Source organism: Tiliqua scincoides, chromosome 3, assembly GCF_035046505.1.
Source record: "Tiliqua scincoides isolate rTilSci1 chromosome 3, rTilSci1.hap2, whole genome shotgun sequence".
Lineage (NCBI taxonomy): Eukaryota > Metazoa > Chordata > Lepidosauria > Squamata > Scincidae > Tiliqua > Tiliqua scincoides.
In genome coordinates, this window is record NC_089823.1 from 27,623,332 (window position 1) to 27,649,654 (window position 26,323).

A 26,323-nucleotide genomic window follows, 5' to 3' on the forward strand; every position below is an offset into this window, starting at 1 on the left:
GCAATCATCAAAACTGAGTTTGAGTTCCAAGAATTGAGGAAACTGTGTTTTCTTATGCAAATAACATTGTGCCCAACAATGTCACTTTAAAAATACGTTACTAGTTTTAGTATAAATTATCAGTTTGAAGATTACTTCCCCACCAGTGAAAATTACAATGTCAAAGTTATATTGCAATATACAGTAGTTATATTGCACTATAACCTACAATATAAAACAAGCCTACAATTTATGTTTAAAATTAAATCAGCATTTACTTACCGAGACAATGTTGTCTTCCCTGAGCCTGGAAGACCTCTTAAAATGATGAGGAACTTTTGTGACTCACATAAATTGCTGTTTGGAAACAGGCAAGAAACAGTGCTTGATGTTTTAAGGTCTTTCCAGCATGCCTTGGTTTCACAGAAACCAATATCCATTTGTCCATCAGGGACATTATAGACATTTCTAGTGGTCTCTCTACTAGGAGTTCCAAAATGACTTGCATATTCATGCTTTTGATCAGTCACTGTAGTGCTCATATTAATACGAGTGTTTTCAAAAGGGCCCACATTGGAAGGATAGAAAGCATCCGAATGATGTGATGGAGAATTAAGTTTCTGAAAATCAAAATGAGGAGTGAACTGAGAAGTTGGTGGGCCGTAAGGGATTATAAATGGATGTGTTTGTGACCAACCTGACTTAAACTGAGGCACACAATCATTCCAGAATCTAGAACCTGCTTGTTTATTATGTAATCGTTCACCTTCCCACACTTTTCTTCCATTGTCAAAACACTGACTGTTGTCAAGTCTGGGACCCTTTGGGTCACTGTAGAGATATTGTTCACTGTGTGTTCTCTGATCACTTGATTTATTATAAAAACACTGACCACCACCACCAACTGATGTTCTGCTATGGGACCAGTCTTGAGGACTTACACAAACTATGTGATTCAATTTATTATATTCCACAAGATGACTGTGAGAGTCTGCTTCAGTCTCCTGTAAGGGAAAATCCGTTGAATGGTCATCATATTCAAGTTGATTAATTTCACTATAGAACTGGGACAATTCATCTTCTATTTTTGATACATCACAGGGTACAGCCTGTTTTGGCATCATTTTTTTCTTAGTATGTCTTCCAGCTAACACTTCTGGGGAGTTGCTGCTAAGGGCCTTTTTCCTTCCATAAGGTTGGCAATCAGCTTCACCTTTATAAATGGGTCCAATAAATGCTTTGCTTGTGCTATACACTTCAGTCTCTCCTTCATTCCTATGTTTTCTGATTGATGTACTATTGTCTCTCATACCAACTACATCAGCATTGTTGGTAAGAACAGGACTGTTTCCTATAACCTCAGCATTGCATACTGAATCTGAAGGCTCAGATGATACTATTTCTTTACCAGAGAATTCCTGTTTAGATGGATCTAGGACTTCTGCAATTCCATTTTCCTGTTGTGCCTCTTTTCCATCTTCTTCTTCTTCTTCAGACAGAGACAAAGGAATAAACCCACTGTGGCTTTTTTTAACATGTATTTCTTCATAAAGATTTTGCAGTCCATCATAGGATTTACCATAAGGCTCATCTGTTGATTTCATTTTTTTGGAACATGGCTCAGTTGCCCATGCACGCTGACTTTTATGGCATCTTGGCTTACACTCAGCATGGAACATCTTAAAGTAATAAAGCAACATTATTACGTTTACAGTGTAATACAAATTACCCTTCTTCAATTTCTACCTGCAGCCCACCCATTTCAAGATTTAAAGATATAATGAAGAAGATATACGCACAATATCTGCTGAAAGTATTATGAAAAATGTAAACATTTTTCAAGTTTACCAACAAAAAGACATTTTTCCATTAAGGTGTTGTTGCATTTTAGTTATGACAGTTTCTATTTGCTAGAATAAAAACTACCAAAACTACTAAAAGCACCAGGAAACCAACAAACCACAATAATCTTCAGCATCATCATAAGAACATAAGAAGAGCCCAGTTGAATCAGGTCAAAGGCCCATCTAGTCCAGCTTCCTGTATGTCATAGTGGTCCATCAGATGGCATCTGGCCTAGATGCCTTTAAAAGGGGATTGGACAAAGTTCTGGAGAAAAAGTCTATCATGGGTTACAAGCCATGATATGTATGTGCAACCTCCTGATTTTAGAAATGGGTTACCTCAGAATGCCAGATGCCTCTCTTTTTTGGTTTGTCTCCTTCTCTGGGCCGTCCTGCGAACTATTTTACCCAACTTACCAACCCTAGTAAAAGACGGGTCTTTATGCTGGCGAGACTGAATATCTTTCCATCTGCATTACATCAAGGGAGATTCTCTAAAACTCCTCGTCCAAATAGATTATGTCTATTTTGTTCAGTTGAACCAGATACTCTGGATCATATCCTTCTTCGGTGCACTGCTCATCACAACCTCAGGTCCCACTTACTTGATTCTTTTCTTTCTTCTCTTCCCGTTTCCCTTGTTGATCCTTTCCCAATTCTTCTCAGTGATTATTCCCCTCCTATTACCAATCTGGTGGTGGAATTTTTAGCTGTAGTCTCTAAGGCCAAAGTTTGAAGTTAACATTCCCAAAGCTGTTCTACTTTATTACGCTATTTATTCTCTGTAAACTTTTAATATGCCAATAAAGGTACTGAAGTGTGTGTGTGAATGCCAGATGCAAGGGATGGCACCAGGATGCAGGTCTCATGTTGTCTTGTGTGCTCCCTGAGGCATTTGGTGGGCCACTGTGAGATATAGGAAGCTGGACTAGATATGCCTATGGCCTGATCCAGCGGGGTTATTATATTCTTAGGGAGCACACAGACAACAAGAGACCTGCATTCTGGTGCCCTCCCTTGCATCTGGCATTCTGAGGTGGCTTGAAATCAGGATATACACATCATGGCTTGCAACCAGTGACAGACTTTTCCTCCAGAAATATGACCAGTCCCCTTTTAAAGGCATCCAGGTCAGATGCCAGCACCACATCCTAGGGCAAGTTCCACAGACTGATTACACGCTGGGTAAAGAAATATTTTCTATAATTCTCAACTCAGAACTCCCATTATAGTCAATGGAGCTTACTCCCAGGAAAGTGTGGATAGCACTGCAGCCTTTGAGAGCCATCCTATGCATGCCTACTCAGAAGTAAGTCCCATTACAGTCAATGGAGCTTACTCCCAGGAAAGTGTGGATAGCACTGCAGCCTTTGAGAGCCATCCTATGCATGCCTACTCAGAAGTAAGCCCCATTATAGTCAGTGGAGCTTACTCCTAGGTAAGCAAGCACAGGACCGCAGCCGGAGTCATGAGGCTATCTGAGGCTTGCCCTTGTGTGAGGGGCTCACACCCCATCTAACAACCGGAAGGAGGCTCCCTGCAGCCTCCTGAAGACACAGCCGGCGAGGAGCCCAGCGGGGCACTGACCCCAAGGCAGCCCTTGTGGCGCCCTCTTCTGCGCCCCGGCACTCCCCTCGCTTCCCCACACGGGTCCTGCCACTCGACCTCTGCCGAGCTCTCCTCAGCAGGCCACTCCGACTGGCCTCCTACCCAGCCTGGGCAACGGGACAAACAGAGCACTCGCCTTCCAACGGCCTAGGGCCAGCCAGGCCCCACCGCAGTCCTCCCACGCGGAACGGAAAACATAACGACCCCCGAACGAAGATGGCGGGCTCTCGCCACGGCACGCACGCGCGAACTCCAGATGTCGTATGGGGACTGTAGTTCTCTGGCTCAGCCACGAACTACGTCTCCCGCAATGCCTAGCGGATTCATAAGGCGAGACTCACAGGGCGAAGAGTTCATTCAGCTAAGAAGTCCTTTAAATGCAATTCAATTGACTGGCTTGTGTCACAAGGAGCAGTTTCATTGCCAGGGCCGTGGCTTTCTGAACTGTATTCAGCAACACTAAGGCTGCAGTCCTGTCCACACTTTCCTGGGAGGAAGCCCCACTGAATATAATAGGACTTACTTCTGAGTAGACATTGGGTTCTAAGGCTGCAGTCCAGTCCACACTTTCCTGGGAGGAGTCCCCGCTGACTATAATGGGACTTACTTCTGAGTAGACCTGCATAAGATTGGGCTCCAAACACTGTCTCTGCTCATATGCAGAATGCCTTTCTGAACTTGTCTTCACACACCTGGAATTTAAGCTGTTGTTTGTTTCTCATCTCCAAGCAAACAAAACACTCAACTGTTCTACATTAAACATTTGCATCCAAAATGAATATGCTGGTAGTTTTTGTAAGTTAAAAGCAGAATCAGTGCTGAAGATTTAGGGCATGAAAGTTGAATGTTATGGCTCCTGATTATTTGTCTTTAAATCAGTATTGGCAACCTTCAGTCTCGAAAGACTATGGTATCGCGCTCTGAAAGGTGGTTCTGGCACAGCGTCTAGTGTGGCTGAAAAGGCCAATCCGGGAGTGACAATCCCTTCCACACTGGGAGCAAGTGCAGTCTGTCCCTGGTCTGTCTCCCTGGCTATGGGCCTTCCTTCTTTGCCTCTTTGCCTCAGACTGTTGGCCAAGTGTCTCTTCAAACTGGGAAAGGCCATGCTGCACAGCCTGCCTCCAAGCGGGCCGCTCAGAGGCCAGGGTTTCCCACTTGTTGAGGTCCATCCCTAAGGCCTTCAGATCCCTCTTGCAGATGTCCTTGTATCGCAGCTGTGGTCTACCTGTAGGGCGCTTTCCTTGCACGAGTTCTCCATAGAGGAGATCCTTTGGGATCCGGCCATCATCCATTCTCACGACATGACCAAGCCAACGCAGGCGTCTCTGTTTCAGCAGTGAATACATGCTGGGGATTCCAGCACGTTCCAGGACTGTGTTGTTTGGAACTTTGTCCTGCCAGGTGATGCCGAGGATGCGTCGGAGGCAGCGCATGTGGAAAGCGCTCAGTTTCCTCTCCTGTTGTGAGCGGAGAGTCCATGACTCGCTGCAGTACAGAAGTGTACTCAGGACACAAGCTCTGTAGACCTGGATCTTGGTATGTTCCGTCAGCTTCTTGTTGGACCAGACTCTCTTTGTGAGTCTGGAAAACGTGGTAGCTGCTTTACCGATGCGCTTGTTTAGCTCGGTATCGAGAGAATGAGTGTCGGAGATCGTTGAGCCAAGGTACACAAAGTCATGGACAACCTCCAGTTCATGCTCAGAGATTGTAATGCAGGGAGGTGAGTCCACATCCTGAACCATGACCTTAAATCAGTGTTTCTCAAACTGTGGGTCAGGACCCACTAGGTGGGTCCCCATTCATTTCATTATTTTATTCTTAATATATTAGACTTGATGGAATGTGACTGCATCTGAGAAAATATTACAGACCTGTACTTTTAATAGGCTACTCTGTATGAGCTTTTAACAATGATAGTCAATGGGGCTTACTCCTGGGTAAGTTTGGATAGGATTGCAGCCTTGGATTGTCAAAAAATTTTCTTGCTTGGTGGTGTCAATTCTGGCCATGACATCACTTCCAGATTAATGACACCACTTCCAGTGGGTTTCAACAGATTATCATTCTAAAAAGTGGGTCCACCGCTAACAAGTTTGAGAACCACTGCTTTAAATAATGCACATTCCAATTCATTACGATTTGAACATGCTAAACCATGAAACTTCAAGTTTAGCTTCTTACAAAGAAGACAGTACAAAGAAATACAGAAAAGAAATACAAAGAAATACAGGTTGATCCTATTCATGTTTACCCAAAAGTCTGGCAGTGCTACAGGATTTACTTCCTAATAAGTGTTTTCAGGATTACAGCTTTTATTTCCCTGTTTGTGCCTTTTCATTTTGGGGTAATAACTGCAGATGAAAAACCCTCAAGAGCTTTGTGGTGTGATAACAATAGCTTTCTGCTTCAGATTAATGTCATTTTGGGAGTTCTCTAATATCCATACACCTGATTAAAGGAGCTTCCATATTTTGCAACTAATAATGCCAGTTTTATCTCAGTGAAAACCATAAAACCCTTTTCCCCAATGAAATGGCTACAACTGCAGCAAATACAGTACCTTATTATGAGATACATCTAAACAATTCCCAGAGTGGGAGATTACACTGCATTAAAACTAACTTTGAAATTAGAGAAGCATCTTTAGAAACCTCTGTGAGGCAAAATGCTCTAGTTAGTAGATATGTAAGTAGCTTCTAAAGCTTCCCATTAAGGGAAGATCAGGTTGATCACAATGGGATGTGCACCTGTCTACATCTCACCACTTTGTTTTGGTGTTATCAAATACTTCCTTCTCCTTTTGCCTCTATCCCCAGTTCCTTGGGCATTTTTGTCTTTTTAGTTTGTAAACGTGAGAGAAGGGCGCATATCTTATTTCTATGTATGTACTTTTATGTATCCCTATCACCCCTCACTGCATTTAATGTATGAATGAGTTAAATTGGGAGACAGGATAAAATATATAAATGTACAACTAACAAAAGTATCAGTTGTTAACTGAACTGGGAACCTGACTGCAGTAACTTTTCAGTCTGGATCCTGGGTAAGTGATTTTCCCCCTGTTCCACTGATGGTGTCAACTGGCATTGGAAAAGCTTAAGAAATGAACATAAAGTGACACTTTAAGACTTACTTATTGGGAAAAGGATGTTGACACTTTTTCCAAGGCCAATGAACTTTATTCATCTAACTGCTGCCAGAGAAAAACTCTCCCCAATTTTTCAGTGCAGTAAAGTGGGATGCAGTGGTTAGAATGTTAGCCTTAGACCAGGAAGACCCATGTTCAAAATCCTCATTCAGTCATAAAGTTCACTTCATAATCTTAAACCAGCCACACTTCGTCAGCATAATCTGCCTCAGAGCATTGCTGTGAGGACAGAATGGTGGACTGGGGAAAGAGAAACCATGCACTGATGTCACCCTAATCTTAAAGGAAGGCAGAATAAAAATGCAATGAATAAGATCTCATTGCCCCAGCCAATTTTTAAATGTAATATCAGGAAAATAGCATCAGGCCTGCTGTTTGAATATGCCATCCCCCATTCTTTCAAATCCCTCCTCACAACTCATTTTTTTAATTCTCACCTCTCCCACTCCTCCTGCCAAACTGCAATAACATTTAAGCACCTGCAACTCCCTTTGCTTGCATTAATCTCTTGTTATCTCTGCCTCTCTCCTCGCTGTGTTCTTTCCCCATTGTCAACATTTGGACTGTGTTGCTTGTCTTTTAGGCTATGCAATTAATGAAGCACCATGTGCTCTGATAGCACTCTACCTCCATCCATCAATTTTTGTCTACCTAACATATTGTGGCTGCAATCCTATGCACAATTTCCTGGGGGAGGGGGGGAACTGGTAAGCGCCACTGAACACAATAGTGCTTATGTGTGAGTAGACACAAATAGGATTGTGCTGTGTAAACGGTTACTGTTCTTTTTTTCACCATCCACATGTGATTTTGCAAAAACAATATTGTATCTTAAAAGAATAAACAAAGAGTAGCAGAGTAACTGTATTTGAATTATTGACTATTATTTTTGTAGTGCTCAGCCTAGTCAACTGTTATAAGCCTTACTATGGAATGTGAATTGTTAACTTTAATGCCTAAATTCAAATACAACCAAGAACAGCTCATGTATACTACACATCATACTTTGAGAAGAAAGCCTGAAGGTTTGGGGGAATATTCTATCTATGGGTAGAGCAGAACTCACCAATCTTTTCAGCACACATGCTTTAGGAAAGACAGACAATAGCAAAAATCTGACTACATGCCAATGGCAGATGTGGAGGCATCCTTGCTCCTTTTAACAGCCCTTTTAGGGCCAAATGCTATTCAATTTTCCAGTGCTGATGCAGCTGTGCTTCATCCTGCAGTAGAGGGGCAGTCAGGGAGGCCTCCTCAGAGCAAGAGAATGTTTGTTCCCTTTCCTCTGGGCTGCACTACACTGTACTGCCATTGGAAAGTTAGATAGGATCGAGCCCTTTGCCACATAGTTCATATCATAATTGCTGACACCTAGTGCACAGCAGCCCTGACATAACTCTTACTATGCTGCCCTCTCTCTCCCCCCACAACTGTCACTTTTACACATCATGACAGCAAAAAATGGGTGGCTCATGATGCACAAGGAGCTTCTTCTTCCCTTTCCAACAGAGCCCAAGAAGTCAGGGAGAGAGGCTGCTGCAGACCCTAAGCCCTGGTAGTAGAAAGGCTCCTCCCCTGAGGCCAGCTGAGATAAGAAACATCTATTTGGGGAGAAAGAATTCCTATCTGTCAATGGCAACAGTGCTGACCATAAATCTTTTTTTTTTTTTGTATCGCTGTTGTTAGAATACAAATACAGGTTACAAATAGCATAAAAGCAATGGTGCGATGGCACAAGATGCAGTGTCCTTGTTGAAATTAAGCAGTTCTGATATCCTAATCAGCGTCCACATGGCAATGTTCAAAAAACATTGAACTTATTGTGCACTAGTGCACAATTCTACATAGAAATTCTTCTAAATAACTTCTAAAATTCTAGAGGTGATATAGTAACCTTAACACATGCAAATTTAGTATACGTTTTGTATAATTTACATATTAACTTCAAATAAAATTCTATTTATTTTTGTACATATTTTAACCTAATTTAACATGTATACATATTCTGTTCATCCAACCAAGGTAGAAATTTCAAAAATGCCACAGTAATTAGACTGCAAAGCGGCTCCTTTCAATATAAGGTGAATTTAAAATGTTGAAGCAATTAATGTAAATTTTAAAATACCCCCTCTGCTGGATATGACATGCAGCAGTTTCTCCAGTCACTGTGACAGTTCAGATCTGCAAAGCTGGTGGAAAGTATTGCTAAGGGAGAATCTAAAAGGAGTGAGTAGTTTTGACCTACAATTAAGAGAACAAAGCAGACCTCCAGCTGAAACTAAGATGGATCCCCATAGCTTACATTAACAGCAGCAATCAGCAGGAAAACAAGAAAATTAGGGCACAATCCACCAAACAATAGTCATGATTAAACATCTGATTCTGTGCATAGTTACATGGAAGCAAGTCTCAGTTAAAACAGAGACTTATTTAGAAGAGTTAAATTTCCTTTTAAAACAAATATGCACTGTATCAGCTTCTGATTTTAAACAGAAATGTACAATACAGTAGAACCTCTTTAAGTTGACCACCCAAGGGACTGGAGAAATTGGTCAACATAGGGAGGTGGTCAGGGAAAAATTGTATTGGCAACCTTCAGTCTCGAAAGACTATGGTATCGCGCTCTGAAAGGTGGTTCTGGCACAGCTTCTAGTGTGGCTGAAAAGGCCAATCCGGGAGTGACAATCCCTTCCACACTGGGAGCAAGTGCAGTCTGTCCCTGGTCTGTCTCCCTGGCTGTGGGCCTTCCTTCTTTGCCTCTTAGCCTCAGACTGTTGGCAAAGTGTCTCTTCAAACTGGGAAAGGCCATGCTGCACAGCCTGCCTCCAAGCAGGCCGCTCAGAGGCCAGGGTTTCCCACTTGTTGAGGTCCATCCCTAAGGCCTTCAGATCCCTCTTCCAGATGTCCTTGTATCACAGCTGTGGTCTACCTGTAGGGCGCTTTCCTTGCACGGGTTCTCCATAGAGGAGATCCTTTGGGATCCGGCCATCATCCATTCTCACGACATGACCGAGCCAATGCAGGCGTCTCAGTTTCAGCAGTGAATACATGCTAGGGATTCCAGCACATTCCAGGACTGTGTTGTTTGGAACTTTGTCCTGCCAGGTGATGCCGAGGATGTGTCGGAGGCAGCGCATGTGGAAAGCGCTCAGTTTCCTCGCCTGTTGTGAGCGAAGAGTCCATGACTTGCTGCAGTACAGAAGTGTACTCAGGACGCAAGCTCTGTAGACCTGGATCTTGGTATGTTCCGTCAGCTTCTTGTTGGACCAGACTCTCTTTGTGAGTCTGGAAAACGTGGTAGCTGCTTTACCGATGCACTTGTTTAGCTCGGTATCGAGAGAAAGAGTGTCGGAGATCGTTGAGCCAAGGTACACAAAGTCATGGACAACCTCCAGTTCATGCGTAGAGATTGTAATGCAGGGAGGTGAGTCCACATCCTGAACCATGACCTGTGTTTTCTTCAGGCTGATTGTCAGTCCAAAATCTTGGCAGGGCTTGCTAAAACGATCCATGAGCTGCTGGAGATCTTTGGCAGAGTGGGTAGTGACAGCTGCATTGTCGGCAAAGAGGAAGTCATGCAGACATTTCAGCTGGACTTTGGATTTTGCTCTCAGTCTGGAGAGGTTGAAGAGTTTTCCGTCTGATCTGGTCCGGAGATAGATGCCTTCTGTTGCAGTTCCAAAGGCCTGCTTCAGCAGGACAGTGAAGAAAATCCCAAACAAGGTTGGCGCAAGAACACAGCCCTGCTTCGGATGTCAAAGGGGTCTGATGTGGAGCCATCGAAGACAACAGTGCCCTTCATGTCCTTGTGGAAAGATCTGATGATGCTGAGGAGCCTGGGTGGACATCCGATCTTGGGGAGAATCTTGAATCTCTGCTGACCAGGTCGAAAGCCTTTGTGAGATCTATGAAGGCTATAAAGAGTGGCTGTCGTTGTTCCCTGCATTTCTCCTGCAGTTGTCTAAGGGAGAATACCATATCAGTGGTGGACTTGTTGGCTCGGAATCCACACTGCGATTCTGGATAGATGCTCTCTGCAAGTACCTGGAGCCTCTTTAGTGCAACTCGGGCAAACAGCTTTCCTACAACGCTAAGGAGAGAGATGCCGCGGTAGTTGTTGCAGTCACCCCTGTCACCTTTGTTCTTGTGTGATGATGTTTGCATCCCTCACGTCTTGAGGTACTCCACCTTCTCTCCAGCAGAGACAGAGGATTTCATGCAGCTCAGTGACGATGATCTCTTTGCAGCATTTTAGGACTTCAGCAGGGATGCTGTCTTTTCCAGGTGCCTTGCCAAAGGCAAGGGAGTCCAGGGCCACGTGAAGTTCTTCTAGGGTTGGTTCACTGTCAAGCTCTTCCAGCACAGGCAGGCACTCAATGTTGTTCAGCGCTTCTTCGGTGACTACATTTTCTCTGGAATATAGCTCAGAGTAGTGCTGCACCCAGCGCTCCATCTGCTGTGCCCGATCCTGGATGTCCTCGCCTGTGGCAGACTTCAGAGGGGCAATTTTCCTCTGTGTTGGACCTAGGGCCTGCTTGATACCGTCATACATCCCCTTGATGTTGCCCGTGTCAGCTGCTATCTGTATCTCGGAACAGAGCTGGAGCCAGTAGTCGTTAGCACATCTCCTGGCAGTCTGTTGGACTTTGCTGCGAGCAGTTCGGAGGACCTGCAGTACTACTGCCCTAAAGCTGGGCATCTGGAACGTAAGGACAATGACACCTGGCTTCTCTGATGACCTGCAAGAAATAGACGACGCACACAAAACAGCTGTCATTGACATGGAGCTGAGCAGACTGCAGATGGACATCGTCGCCCTTCAAGAGACTAGGCTGCCAGATTCCAGATCTGTCAAGGAGATAAATTTCTCATTTTTCTGGCAGGGAAAACCACCAAACGAAATCAGGGAACATGGCGTTGGCTTTGCGGTCAGAAATACCCTGCTGAAATCCATCATCCCACCTACTGTGGGAAGTGAAAGAATTTTGTCCCTGCAGCTCCAGTCATCAGCAGGACCTGTCACTCTCATCAGTGCTTATGCACCGACTCTGTCGTCTCCAGCAGAAGCCAAAGACAAATTCTATGATGACCTGGCCACCACTATCAAGAAAATCCCTGTAAAAGAGCCATTGTTCATCCTCAGTGATTTCAATGCTAGAGTTGGTGCTGATAACAGTTCATGGCCCACTTGCTTAGGTCAGTTTGGCACTGGGAGGATGAACGAAAATGGCCAACGCCTGCTAGAGTTTTGCTGTCATCACGGTCTCTGTGTCAGCAACACGTTCTTCAACACAAAGCCCCAACATAGAGTCTCTTGGAGACATCCAAGATCAAAGCACTGGCACCAGCTCGACCTGATCCTCACCAGACGCTCCAGCCTTCCCAGCATCAAGATCACACGCAGTTATCATGGTGCTGCCTGCGACACTGACCACTCCCTGGTGTGCAGCAGAGTGAAACTGCAAACAAAGCGACTGTATCACACGAAAAAGGAAGGAAGACCTCGCATTGATACCAGCAAGACCCGGGATCAGAGAAAAGTGGAGGAATTTGCACAAGCGCTTGAGGAATCTCTTCCAGGTCCGGCCGACGCAAACGCATCCAACAGATGGGAACATTTCAAGAATACCGTTTACAACACCGCCTTGTCCATATTCGGCAAGAAGACCAACAAGGCGGCAGACTGGTTTGAAGCCCACTCTGAGGAGTTGACACCATTCATTGAGGAAAAGAGGAGAGCTCAAGCAGCATACAAGGCCTGTCCCAGTGAGGTCAGGGAAAAAAGGCATTTAAATATTATCATGTTTAGCTCCCAGGACAACAAATGTACGACCAAGTTATTATTTAGATTGGATTTTTAAAAAGTTTTATTGCAAATATCAATGAGAATTGATCCTCTTGTGATGCTTACTATTTATATCATCTATATCTATATCAAGAGACAGAGAATAAACAGCCCACAATCAGTGTTTAAAAAAGCCCCTGAAAATTCATAAGCTTAAAAAAAATTGTAAGTTAAAAAAAGTACTTGGTTTCATAGCAGACAGGCAGACCAATGTTATCCCTTGCCAGTCCATAGCATGTAACATGTTACATAGCCCCAACAGCTAAAAAAACAAACATTTTTTTACTTAGGCTGCCTGGCCTCCACTGGGTCTCCTCAGATTCACTAAATGCCAGAAGGTGTTTGATACGGTCCCTCACTAAAAGCTGTTGAGAAAACTCCACAGTCAGGGAATAAGCAGACAGGTCCTCTCATGGATTGGGAACTGGTTGATATGGAGAGAAAAATGGGATAAAAATACAGTAAATAACGAGAACGGGTTTATTTTGAAAATACATAAAATATTGTATTGTCATGCTTTAATCTCTAGAAATGGAAACAATACTTCTGATCTAAGCACTTATAGACATAAAGCAAAACTAGAACAAACAACAGTATTTTGCCAGGTGACTTTGACCCTAGCATCTTATGTGCATGGGCTTTCAGTTTTCTTTGGTCATCAAGTAAAGGTAGGAGTGAGTGACCCCCAAAGCTATAAGAATAAACGAATCAATTTCCCACAGTGTTTAGGAGGAGATATCCTCAAATATGTCCATTCAAATCTCATCATAGTTGAGGAGTACCTAGAGCATGGAATTGCAGAAGACTTACATAGTATTTAATTATTATTTTTTACATGGAAGGGCCCTAGGATTCCATTTTATCGACTCAGGATTATAGCACTACACTTTCATGAATGTCTAGATTCTGTAATATCAAATATGCTAAGACAGAAGTTCTCAAATTTTGCACCATTGTGATCCACTTCCACAGTGGATTGTGACCCAGTGTTCACTTCTGTGCCACAAAGCATTACTGGGAGCCACTGAATGCCACTTCTGGGTCACATTGGACCCATGATGTGCTCCATTGGCCTCCTCAGGCCCCAGAATGCCTTGCAGAAGCGACCCAAGCGACTTCTGGTTTGCTTCCGTGACTTCTGGGTCGCTTCTACAAGGTATTCTGGCCCAGTGTAACCTGGAAGTGGCCTCTGGTGGCTCTAGTAATGCTTTGCAGCGTGACAGTGAGCATCAAGTTGTGACCAACAGTTTGAGAAATGCCGTGCTAAGATACAGTACATCCTTGAGGGAGCTGCCACATAAAATGAAGAGAACTGACTGCAAGGAAATAATACAGTAGCACATACTGAGTGGTCATATAGAAGCAACTGAAGTGGCTAACTAGAGAACTAGTTTGGTCAACCTTTTGCTATATTCTACTTGGTAAGCAAGTTTTTAAACCTTTGCAATTCTCCTCCAAATGCACTTTTGAGTAAGTTTGCCTTAACTGTTGTGCAAAGACTAAGTAAAGACTTCAGTGGTATCACTTCCATCAGACATACACATTACCCATAAAGAGCACAGCTCAGATGGCAGCAGTCAGCCCCAAGTGGGCAGTACATGTTTAGGTTCACAGAGATTTGGAAACAAATAAATCTTACTAACAGAGTAACATTTACTTTACTAATAGATACTTTGCATGCATATAATTTTAGGTTCAGTCTCTTGTTAAAGACTCTTTAAGAGCAAGACAGGGGAATTCCTCTGCTGTAAATCCTGGAGAGCTGTTGTTAATCAGAGTTATCAATACTGAGCTAGATGGCTCAAAAGTCTGTATCAGGATAAGAAGAGATACCAATAGTTTTCCCAGTTCTTGTGTCTTTAACAGCCATTTCGTTTGCAGATATTAGCAGGTGATAATGCTTATTTCTACATCATGAAAAGTTTTGATTTCTGTAGATCAAGCTGCCTCTAAAGACAGAAGCAGACCTGTTCTGTTTCCTTCCACTCAGTTTTCTAGTCTTAAAGACAAAAAGTAAAAGTTATTTGTTTGGAAGCCTAGCTCAAAAACTTCAGATCAAAGTAAGCCAATGTTAGAGTCCTCCATAGTAGGTATATAACTCTGCTTATACATCATCTATTCTTAAGAATGTTCATTTGTGATCCTCAGTGTGGTTACTCGTAGGATCATAGAGTTGGAAGGGGAATACAATAAGAGTTAGAGTCCAACTCTGTTATGCAGGCTGTCCACAACTACAACATCCCCAACAGATGGCTATTTAGTTTTTGCTTACTCACAATATAGTAGGATTGCAGTAACTATAGCAGAAACTATGGAAATGCTCCAGAAAAATGCAAGGCCAATGAGATTACCCTTCAATTTTTCCAGTTACACTTCTATGCATGTCTACTCAGAAGTAACCCAAATGAATCCAATAGGACTTACTCCAAGGTAAGTGTATATAGGATTGCAACCTTATTCTTTTCTAATGGGTCAGATTGCTAAACAGAGAGAGACTGGAATGAATTTGACCGATTTTTTAATACTGCATTGTAGTTACCTTATTTCAAGATCTGCCCAGAGTGTTGAGTTTTCAACTTAACTATGGTATGATTTCACTCATGCCCAGAGCAGTATGTACTCATTTTAATGAGACAGAAGATTGCTTTCTAATTTTGTACCCAGACTGGTAGTATTGTTTGTGTCACATAATTCAACCTAGGTGTTTTGTTGTATCACACATATCATTACAATTAATTACTGAGTCAACAAAGTTTCCTTTTCCATTGATCCTACTCTTTTCAAAAAGACTATTAGGGTTAAGAGACACATTTTAAGTAGTGATTCTCTTATATCTAGCAGTGGAGGAGGAGCAACTTTACATGTTCAGCCCACCAAGCTAGTTTTTCCCATGGTAAAAACATAAGAAGAGCCCTGCTGGATCATGCCAGGGCCCATCTAGTCCAGTTTCCTGTATCTCAGAGTGGCTCACCAGATGCCTCAGGGAGCACACAAGATAATAAGAGACCCGCATCCTGTTGCCCTCCCTCACATCTGACATTCAAAGACAGCCTACTTCTAAAACCAGGAGGTTGCACATACCCATCAAGGCTTGTAACTCCTGATGGACTTTTCCTCCAGAAATGTGTCCAGTCCCCTTTTAAAGGCATCCAGGCAGATGCCATCCCCGCATCCAGTGGCATGGAGTTTCACAGGCTAACCACACACTAGGTAAAGAAATGTTTTTTTTGTCTGTCCTAACTCTCCAAACACTCAACTTTAGTGGCAGTCCCCTGGTTCTGCTGCTGTATAAGAGGGAAAAGAACACCCCTCTATCCACTCTCTCAAACCTAAGGCATCCAAGCGAGATCCCGTTCCCACATCCTGTGGCAAGGAGTTCCACAGACTAATGATATGCTGGGTAAAGAAATGTTTTCTTTTGTCTGTCCTAACTCTCCCAACGCTCAGTCTCAGTGGATGTCCCCTGGTACTGGTAGTGTGTGAGAGAAAAAAGAGTATCTCTCTATCCACTCTCTACATCCCAAGGCATCCAGGCCAGATGCAATCACCACATCCAGCGGCAAGGAGTTCCACAGGCTAATCGCATGCTGGATAAAAAGTATTTCCTTTTCTGTCCTAACTCTCCAAACACTCAACTTTAGTGGCTGTCCACTGGTTCTGGTGCTGTGTGAGAGGGGAAAAAAACATCCCCCTATCCAGTCTATGTATCACCATATCCTGTGGCAAGGAGTTCCGCAGACATTCAACTTTAGTGGCTGTCCTCTGGTTCTGGCGTTGTGTGAGAGGGGAAAGAACATACTTCTATCCACCCAATCGATCACCATATCCTGAGGCAAGGAGTTCCACAGACATTTTACTGACTGTCCTCTGATTCTGGTGCTGTGCTAGAGGGAAAAGAACACCCCTCCACCTGCTCGCTGCACCCCGGCCAGGCGCCACCCCACATCCAGTGGCAAGGAGTTCCGCAGACACTCAATTTGGGCGGCTGTTCCCCGCTGCTTAGCCTCGGTCACCTGCCCAGCCAGCGCGCAGCCCCACCGCAGAGGCCGGCTTGCAGCAGCCTCGGGGAAGGGGGGGGGGGAGAGAGGACCGCTGTCCCTCCCTCCCTCCCTCCCTCGCCCGCCACTCCCCTCGCCGCCGGCAGGGGTCGCCGCCGCCCCGCGCTGGCCTCTCGCAGGAGCCGCGGCCGCCGCCGGCGGAGACCAGTTGGCGCCATTTTGAAGCCGAGGAGGAGGAGGAGGGGGCGGCGACGACACGACACGGCGGCGAGCTGCGGAAGGGGCGGGCGGCGATTGGCTGCGGCGGGCCGGAGGGAGCGGAGCGGACGGGGCTGGGCTCGGCTCTGCCCGGTCGGGACCGCTCACTGGAGCGCCAGCGAGGCAAGGAGGGCGAAGCCCCTTCGCGCCACCTCCTCAGCCTTCCTGCGGGCGCGCGACGGAGGCGGCGGGAGGACCCTCAAGCGCCCGCCGAGCGCAGCGCAGCCCAGCGCGTCTACTCAGAAGGAAGCCCGTTCCCGTCAGCGGGCTCCCTCTCGGGTAAGTGGCAGGACGGCAGCTCGAGCCGCCTCCCACCGTTGAACTTGCCGCCTTTCCCCGGAGGGTGGGGTGACCTTGCTGAGCGCCCCAAGGCTCCCGCCCCGCCCGCCCGCCCTCTCCCTGCAGCCCTCCTGCCTCGAATGTGGCGCTCCCGGGCTCCGCTTCCTCCGCGCCCGCCCCGCACGGCAGCCGCCTCCGCTGCACTGGCTGGCGCCCGGCCTAGGCCCCCGAGCACCCTGGCCGCAGCGCAGCTCCTCTGCCCTGGGCTGGGCCCGGGGGAGAAATGACTATCCCCTCCAAAGGTGCCTGAGTCAGGGTGTCCCCCCTCCTCCTCCACATTCTGCTTGAGGTTGCAATCCCGTCCACACTTTCCTGGGAGTAAGCCCCATTCACTGTAATGGGACTGACTTCTGAGTAGACCTGCATGGGATGGCTGCAATCCCACCCACACTTTCTTGGGAGTAAGCCCCATTGACTATAATAAGACTTAATTCTGAGTAGATATACACAGGATGGGGCAGTAAGGCTGCAATCCTGTCCACATTTACTTGGGAATAAACCCCATTGACTATAATGGGACTTAATTCTGAACAGACATGCATAGGATTGGGCTGTAAGGCTGCAATCCTTTTGACTCTTTCTTGGCAGTAAGCTCCCTTACTATAATGGGACTGACTTCTGGGTAGACATGCATAGGATGGGGCTCTAAGGCTCCACTCCTATCCACACTTACTTCAGAGTAAGCTCCACTAACTATAATGGGATTGATTTCTGAGTATACTTGTATAGGTTTTGACTCTTGGAATTGTAGCAAGGTGTTTTGGGGGAAGTTGGTGACTCTCCCCCTCACAGAAGAAGGGGGAAACAGGGTGGGTGGTGGTGATTTTAGGGTTTGGATCATCCTCTGAAATAACAGACTCAGATTGTGCTGGTTTCTCCTGGTGATTTGGCTTGCCTTTGGTTAAAATGTGGAAAGAACAGGCCTCTTGCATTTTTTTCTTCTTTTTTCCAGGGTGGGGGAAAAATCACACTTGTAATTATTTTGCTTTCAAATGAGCTTTACTTTTGAAGAGAGTTTTCTGTGTTTTAGGAACCTAGGTCTGGAATTTCACCCTGTATGTAAATGAAATACTTTTCTCTCCCCCCCCCCCCAACTAATTGTTAGTCAAGGAAAATAAATAGGTGGTTTTCAGTACCTCAAACATTAGGCTGCACTAGCACAGTTCCTGTAGGGATGCATCTACCCATAAAACTGTAATGGAATTCACAGTTGTGCGGGATTTGCAATCATTTTCCTGCAGGGAGCTAAGACAAGTGGCACGAAGTATATCACAGGCTCATGTTGCTCATTTCTAGCTTAATATGTTCACTATAGAATTTGCTTCTCTGTTTAGGCTGTTTCTTTTATGTTCTCATATTTTTCAAATTATGTATGAGAAGTTGAGTTTGCTGGTGCATTAAGAATAATGGAGCAGTGGAAGCTGCAAATAGGGTCTGCTGTGAGTGTGGGAGTAGGATTATGGTAGCAGGCCTTGCCCCTGATCTGTACACAGGGATTGTACCTATGTGCATACAAGCTGCATGTGTATGAGTTCTACAACACAGTTGGGGCCCTTGCAATATTTTCATGTATAGACTCTATGCTGAAGGCATGATTTTTGTGTGTTGGTCAGTGATGGGGTCATCATCACTGTCCTGTACCCCCCTCCACACATCTAGTGTACCCTGTTCCCACTTGTCTGAATGAGGCTAATGATATTTAAATGTTCTTGATGTTCATAGGCAACTAGTTGTAAAATCTGTGACTTCAGGAAACACACAGTTGCATGTCCCAGGATTTTAATTGGAGATGAATTGTAGGGTTACATGTAAAGTACTTTGTAAATCTCAGTATCTTTTAATTAGGAAAGTTCCAAGATGTTTTGCATTTTTCAAGTTGTGCAGAAGCTTGTGCACAATAAGGAGCTAATAGTCTCTTTGCCTGCGCTAAGAAGCAAACTTCTTTTATTGATCACTTGCCTCCCCTCTCCCTTGGTAGTGTATCTCCCTCTTGTGCTTCCTTACTGGTATTTGTGTGTGTGGGTAAAGATGTTATAGCAAAGGTTGTTGTGTGTGCGCCTGCCAAGGATCTTTCTTTGAACCCTGTGCTCAGTCTCCAAATTCTCACTATGGAGGTTTTGAGTGTAGCTTTCTCATCCCTCTCAGACTTTGAGCTCGGAATTTGGGAGGAAACAAAATAACAGCCCCCTCCCTGGTCATCTTTGAGCATGGTGGGTGCATGGGGGGCTTGGAATACAGTTGGCTGCCTGTGATTTATTTACAAGGTTAGTGTGCAAGTAATGAACAATTAAATTCATACATGTTTCCCGCACCATAAGAGCCACTGTATGCGTGAACTGCCCTAAAGAAGGTTAATAGAAGATCAGAATGCTATGTTACACTTTAAGTTAAATAACTTTGTCTGGCTGTGCCAAGTAAGAATGCAGTTGGCCCTGCATTTTCATGCTTTGAGATGAATAACTAATATATAAGCTGATTAAGTCACTGCAAGTTGTTGAAACTTTGTTTACATTTGTAATAATTTTTAGGCAATGTGGTGGACACATCTGTTGCTGTATCTAAATGTTTGCATACTTTATGATGCCTGTAGAAAATTCATCAGCGTTTTGCCTGATACTGATAAGTGTTTGCTTTCTACTGCTGGAAGCATATTTAAGCTGCAGTAAAATATCCCTGCATTTCTGAAACACGTAAGAATATATTAAGTTGTTTTATGAACAGACTGTTTTGCTATCCAACATTGAACTCTCTCATATTTGAATAGTTTACATTTCTCTTTCTATAGGCATTGGTGTTTAATGGGTTAATGATTTTGTCATATCTTCTGTTGTACACTTGTTTCTATTCTTGAAGTACAGCATTCAGTGTTTCATCATTAGAAACTGTTTATATTACAGTCCAAACATATAGTATATTTTAAATGTTTACATGAAAAATATCACTATGTTAGAGGTGAACACATTGAAATAGGCACTTTAAGGAGCATTCATTATTTCATTGACAGGTTCTTCAGAACTCCTCTGAAGGAGGCATCTGGATGAGCAACTATACCTTGTAATTTCTCTTCTTGAGAAGTAATCTATTGTGTTTCTTTTTATTGGTTTATTATGGTTTCAGGGTACACTTATGATATAATTTGAAGGTGGGATTCATGCAGTGATTGACAGTGATTGACAGATTTTTTGATTGTAACTTGACTTCATGTGCACCTTTCTGTCTGATGTGAAGATAGCAGGCATCATGAAATAGTTGCATAGATTAAAGATAGCTGAGGAGGAAACCATGGTCATGGTAATTGGCCAGTATTGACTCTGGACAGTTTAATCAAGTGGTTTGGGAAGCCAAAGTTAGATTGCTGTTCTAGAGACTGAAGTCTAGTGCTTCAAAGGAAGTGGTTTTTGAAAATGCTATAGGTATCTGTTTTACAAACAGGATTGGTGAGATAGGTGAAGGAGCAAGATCTTGATACAGTACATGGTTTGATGGTGATGGTGTCAGAAGGATTCGGATTTAAGATTTGAGAAATGTGGGGGGGGGGGGAGAAAGGAAGTTGCATCTGTACCTGGTGGAAGGAGTAGGACCAGAATTCTAGTGCTTATCCCATTTCTGCCCAGCCCACAAGTGTACACATTTGATACCTGTTGCGTATATGCAGCGTTGGGCAGAAATGGGTTAAGATAACTTTTATCTATATAGACTTTAAACTGATTTTTGAGGACTCCTTTGGAGTGTGAGGCCATCTGCCTGCCTCCTTGATCCTTGCCTAGCTGGCTTATTAGATCTGCACGGGAGGGGCTTGGTGAGAGAACAGTGGTTAATTTCTCTTTGATGGGGAGGATGCTACCATTAGCTTTGAAGTGGGTGGCGGTGGTGGTATTCCCTCTCCTGGGCACCATTTCTGGATTTCACAGTGTTGGACAACTACCGGCCAGTCTCAAACTTCCCATTTCTGGGCAAGGTGGTCAAGCAGGTGCTGGGGTCTAAGCTCCAGAGGTTCTTGAATGAAGCAGAGCATCTGGATCTCTTTCATTCTGGCTTCATGCCAGGCTTTGGGACAGAGACATCCTTGGTTGGAGACTGGATGGGGGAGTGTTGATCCTGCTGGACCTCTCTCAGCAGCTTTTGACACCAGAGATCATGGTGTCCTTCTGGACCAATTGGCCAAGTTGGGAGTTTGGGGCACCATTTTGTGGTGGTTCCGTTCCTAGTAGAACCTAGTGAATAAATTCCAGATGGTGATGGAGGGGAAAGCCTGTTCAACAGACTGGCCCTTGAGGTGTGGGGTGCCACAGGGCTCAGTCCAATCCTCCATGCTATTTAACATCTTTATGAACCACTGGGAGAGGTCTTCTGGGTATTTGGAATGGGGTGCAATCAGTATGCTGATGACACCCAGCTCTGTGTCTCCTTTCAAACAGATTCCAAGGTTGCTGTTGAAGTCCTGGAATGTACATGCATTGTTTAGACTTGGCCACTGTGATCCATGCCACGGTGACATCAAGGTTAGACTACTGTAATGCGTTCTGTATGGGGCTGACCTTGAAGACAGTTTGGAAACTGCAGTTAGTGCAGATTGCAGGACCTGGGTGCTTGCCAGATGTAGGTGGTTTGACTCTGTCAGACCGCTTCTCTGATGGCTGCATTGGCTGCCCATTCGTTTCGAGGTGCTGGTTTTGAACTTTAAAGTCATATATGGCTTTGAGCCAGGATGTCTGAGAGACTACCTACTTCTGTACAATCTGGCTTATCCTTTCCAGTCATTGAAGAAGACTCTTTTGTGGGTACTGTCACCTGTGGAGGTGGGAAGGGCATTGGCGTTGGCAAGGAATAGGGCCTTCTCAGCAGTGGCACCAACTTTATGGAATTTCCTCTCTCTCAGCTTACTAACTGTCCCCTCCTTAGAAGGTTTCTGGCAAAGCGTAATGGCATTGTTATTTAGATCAGCCTTCTAGGTCAGATATTGGATATCCTGGCTTTTTTATGCTGTTAGATTTTGTGAGTCTGCACCCTTTGTCACTAATTGCAACTAGTTTATGATTTTTGATTTTTTATGTGATATTTTTAATGTTGCCTTTATTGTGCTGTGTAGATTTTTAATTTTTATGTTGATTTTGTGTTGTAAGCCACTTTGAATGCTCTCCAGGGAGATAAAGCGGGATAGAAATTTAGTAAATAACTATTGCTTTAGATAGAAATTTGAGAACAAGAGTGTAGTATAGTGCAGGAAACTATGTAAGCAAATTGACTGCAAGTTTGATAGTGGAAGTTTGAAAAAAGAAATTGTGGAGGCAGTCCCAAGTAGAAAATTAATAATAGCAACTAATTTCAGCTACACTGAAACTGACTAGGCAATTATTGGAACTGGTAAGAGTCACAGTTTAATCTTAAGTATCCAGGATTTGAAGTGAGATGTTTGTCAGACTTTTGTGAAATAGTGGCTTCAGCACTGAGGGGAAAATTGCCAAGAATATCCAGCAAAATTTTTTTTATATTTAGAAAGAGATTTCTTTAAAATGATCCTAAACAGCAGAGTTAAAGAGGCTATAGAAGACAATGTTTTAAAAACTGGAAGTCAAAGAGCAGAAATCTGGCAAAGCAAATAGAGTATTCAATTGTAAGCCAAGAAACCTTTTGAGGAGTAAACTGCTTAGGTTAAAATTTTATTTAATCCTTTTTTCCACATTTCTGTATGACCCTTCATCCTAGGAGCTCAAGTTGATGTACATAACTCCTTCTCTCCTTTAGTCCTCACAACAACCCTATGAAGTAGGAGAGGCTGAGAGAGGGTCCAAATGAATATGTTGGAAGTGGGGAACCTACCAGAAAGGGTGTAGGACCATTAGATGCTAGAGGTATAAAAGTACAGGTGTCTCTTCCCCTGTGTCTTATTTACTTATCCACCATTTTCCACACTCCTCACACCCATTGTGTGGGGGAGCAGAAAGAAACCCCTGTGATTAGTGGGGACATCTATACTACTGAAGGAAGGCAGGGATGTTGTAGTTATGCTAAACTAATCTTTTATACCAGGGGTGCCCAAACCCTGGCCCTGGGGCCACTTGCAGCCCTTGAGGCCTCTCAATGCGGCCCTCAGGGAATCCCCAGTCTCCAATGAGCCTCTGGCCCTCCAGAGATTTGTTGGAGTCCGCACTGGCCTGACACAACTGCACTCAGCATGTTTGAACTCTCACATGAGCTGTGGGATGAGGGTTCCCTCCACTGCTTGCTGTTTCACAGCAATGGAAAGGCCAGCCTTGCTTTGTGCAAGGCCTTTTATAGGCCTTGAGCTATCGCAAGACCTTCATTCATTCATATAAGTTAATCTTTAACATATTCATTTATGTAAACTTATGTTAATGTATTCAAATTTTAAATGTAAATTAATTCTTTTTTTCCCCTGGTCTCCAACACAGTGTCAGATAGATGATGTGGCCCGTCTGCCAAAAACTTTGGACACCCCTGTTTTATACCATGTTTAGTTGCAAACATCTTGGAATGTCACCCATACCTGAACCATTGATTATATACTTTTTGAAGAAGTATATCAAAAAGGAGTGGGAGAGGATGAAGTTGTAGAACAAATTGAAACATTAAAAAGAATATCCACCTGGACCTGATGGTGTTAATGCGTCTGTTCTTAAAACTGAAATAACAGGTTAACAGTTTTTTTAAAGGATATCTGTGGACGATGTCAAATTAATTCAGAATAATGCAAGTCCAAATGTATTTGGTGACTGGACAACAGTATGGCATGTGCTTCTAGAATTCCTTCCCTGCCTCCCCCCCCATGAAAAAAATCCGTAACCACAAATATGCTGTTAGGTCTAGACCAGTTGTACAAATCAAGAAAAGAGAAAGAATGCCTTACTTTATCTTTGCAGCTGTGTTTGCAACAACATGAGTAGCAGTGATCACCCCATCTCAAAAGTAATATAGAACTGGAAAAGGTACAGAAAATAACTGAACAGGTAAAAGTTTGAGTCAAGTACTGTATGAGGGGTTAGGTTTTCATAGTTTAAAATGAAGTTGAAAAATAACATGGCGTGTTTCCAGAATTTTGTAAGTTATAGAGAGAAATTTGTGGTATAACCTAGAAGTTAGGGTCATCAATGGAATTGGTAGATCCATCTGTTAGCCCCTCTTCTCCTGCACCCCTTTCAGCTTAATGTGTTGGGCTAATACCTTTCTGCTTTACTTTTTGCTTCCTGTGAGAGTAATTTTAGTCTTCTTAGAAAAGCAAGAGAGCATTGGCGGCAGGAGAAGCAGAACTCGTCTGGCTTCAGTTACATGAACTTTAACTTATACGCAGGATTAATGAAGTCAAGAGGAATGGAACCAGAGAATTTGGGTATTAGAGGTGGTAAAAATGCGAACATAACTATTCATTAATCACATTGTTTGTCCAAAAGTACCCAAAGGGTATAAAGTTGCATTTCTTAGTCTGGGATTTGATCCAGGAACATTATGGAAGACTAGGAGTATCAGTAAATAGAGGCAGGATATGGACCAATAAGTAATCCATGTGCGGCTGTTGATAATCATGACAAATCATTTCAATAAAACGTTGGATGCAGCAAATTAAAGCTTATTTTGAAATTGGGTGACTAGGAAAGAGAATAGTGAATTGAGATTCAGTTTTTGTGTAAATAGTTTGAAAATGATGCATGTTGGGGATGTCTCTTCTACCTGATGCTCTGGGCCTGCTATCTTGGATCTTGCAAAATTTAAGAACAAAGCTAGGTTATCTCCATTATGCCAAATTTTGTAAGGCAAGACACTTAGGATGGTGTGAGGGTTGGTCTCCCATTGTCTTCTTCTTCCACTTCCCATCACTTGGCTCAATTTTCCTTGCTTGAAATCTGAGCAGCAGAGACTTGGCAGCTGAATGTGGTTGCGTGGTAGTAGTGTGGACCTGATGAGGGTGGATCTATGCTCCTTCTGGGACTATCTCTGCTGGTATGGCATTGGTAAATTTCTTGAAGTTTTCTGTCATGCTTTAAGTGTGGGCATGTGTATATTTTGGTGCCTTCTTTTCACCCCTGATCCTTTTTGAGAGCCTAAGAAGAGCCCTGCTAGAAAGCCAAAGGCCCTTCTGGTCCTGCATCCTGTTTTCTGTTGCCCCTGGGAAACCTTCAGACCACCTCTTTGTATGTGTAGATACATCTTTCTTCTTCTCTTTCTCTCTCTGCTTGCCCCTTCTGGCTTTTGGATATGCGTGCATTCTCAGCTATGGATTCATTGGTTGCATGGGCAAATAATCTCTCACTCAGTATTCCCCATCTTTAAAATGTGCAGTTCTTAATTATCTTATGAAATGATGCATATGTGAGACTTGAGTTGTAGTGCGTGACTTGACAAACATTCTTGAGAAATATGCTACTTGTGTGTTTGAATTCTCTGTAATGGAGTCATCTATTTTTGGGGGGGACCAGCCTAAGTGTTCCCAGCTATAAAATGAATAAATGTTTTCTAGAACATATTCTAATTGCTTAATTCCTTAATACTGTGCTGCATATACCATAGATAGCCACCTATACAGCGAGAAATTTCTGCAAATAAATCTAGTGTAAATAATCTGCCCCGGGTCCCTTTAGGGAGAACGGCGGGATATAAATAAAGCTGTTTTTTATTATTTATTTATTTATTTATTTATTTATTATTATTATTATTATTATTATTATTATTATTATTATTATTATTATTATTATTGATCTCCTCACCTTCTCTGCGAGGTCACTAAGGGGTCAGACACATCTTGGCCGCAGAGATCATCACAGGGCAATTAATCTCCAGGCAAGCACACTCAAGGCAAGCTGCAGCCAAAGTTAACTTTTTCACTGCTCCCGAAACACACATAAGGTAGGGCTCAACACTCCATTTAAATCAAACAAGCATCATTTAAATTTAAAAATTTAAAAAGTTAATAAATAAAAATGTATCTTCTAATCTTTTACTATATTTTTAATAAAATAGAGACCGTACAGTTCTTAGATAACAATTACTAGTAGGTTATTTTCAAGATCTGGTGTTGGGAAAAATCAGACAAAATTATAGTCAGACATCCCCGTAAATTTAACCCCCAACTTATCTGAGAGTCATAGAAAATTCCATGATGCTACTCAAAACCTGCCCTCGACTTATCTGTGAGATGGGCTTATACTCGAGTATCTGCGGTATCAAACTGTAGTTGAGTTCGCCTGAGTGATCTGCTTCGTGGTCAGTTTTTAATTCTTGATTTGTGATACAGTTATAGTTTGGAAGAGCTGCATCTCCTTTCTCTTTGAGCCACAGTTTACTAAACTTT

The 26,323-nt window shown here is 43.5% G+C and overlaps 2 protein-coding genes across 6 annotated transcripts in view; one reads left to right on the forward strand and one right to left on the reverse strand.

The window, feature by feature from the left end:
- Positions 1-3,648, reverse strand: part of LOC136644418 (NEDD4-binding protein 2-like 2) — a 28,390-nt gene extending 24,742 nt beyond the window's left edge. For all 5 annotated transcript variants that reach the window (XM_066620286.1, XM_066620287.1, XM_066620285.1 and 2 more), the window contains exons 1-2: positions 3,568-3,648; positions 262-1,658 (exon numbers count right to left, since the gene is read on the reverse strand). In XM_066620286.1, the coding sequence (XP_066476383.1) occupies positions 262-1,658 (1,397 nt within the window). In that variant the 5' untranslated portion in view covers positions 3,568-3,648. The remainder of the gene's footprint in view (positions 1-261; positions 1,659-3,567) is intronic.
- Positions 3,649-16,733: 13,085 nt separating this feature from the next.
- Positions 16,734-26,323, forward strand: part of PDS5B (PDS5 cohesin associated factor B) — a 97,689-nt gene continuing 88,099 nt past the window's right edge. Inside the window, exon 1 of the mRNA XM_066619848.1 lies at positions 16,734-16,959. The gene's annotated coding sequence lies outside the window, so the exon portion shown is untranslated. The remainder of the gene's footprint in view (positions 16,960-26,323) is intronic.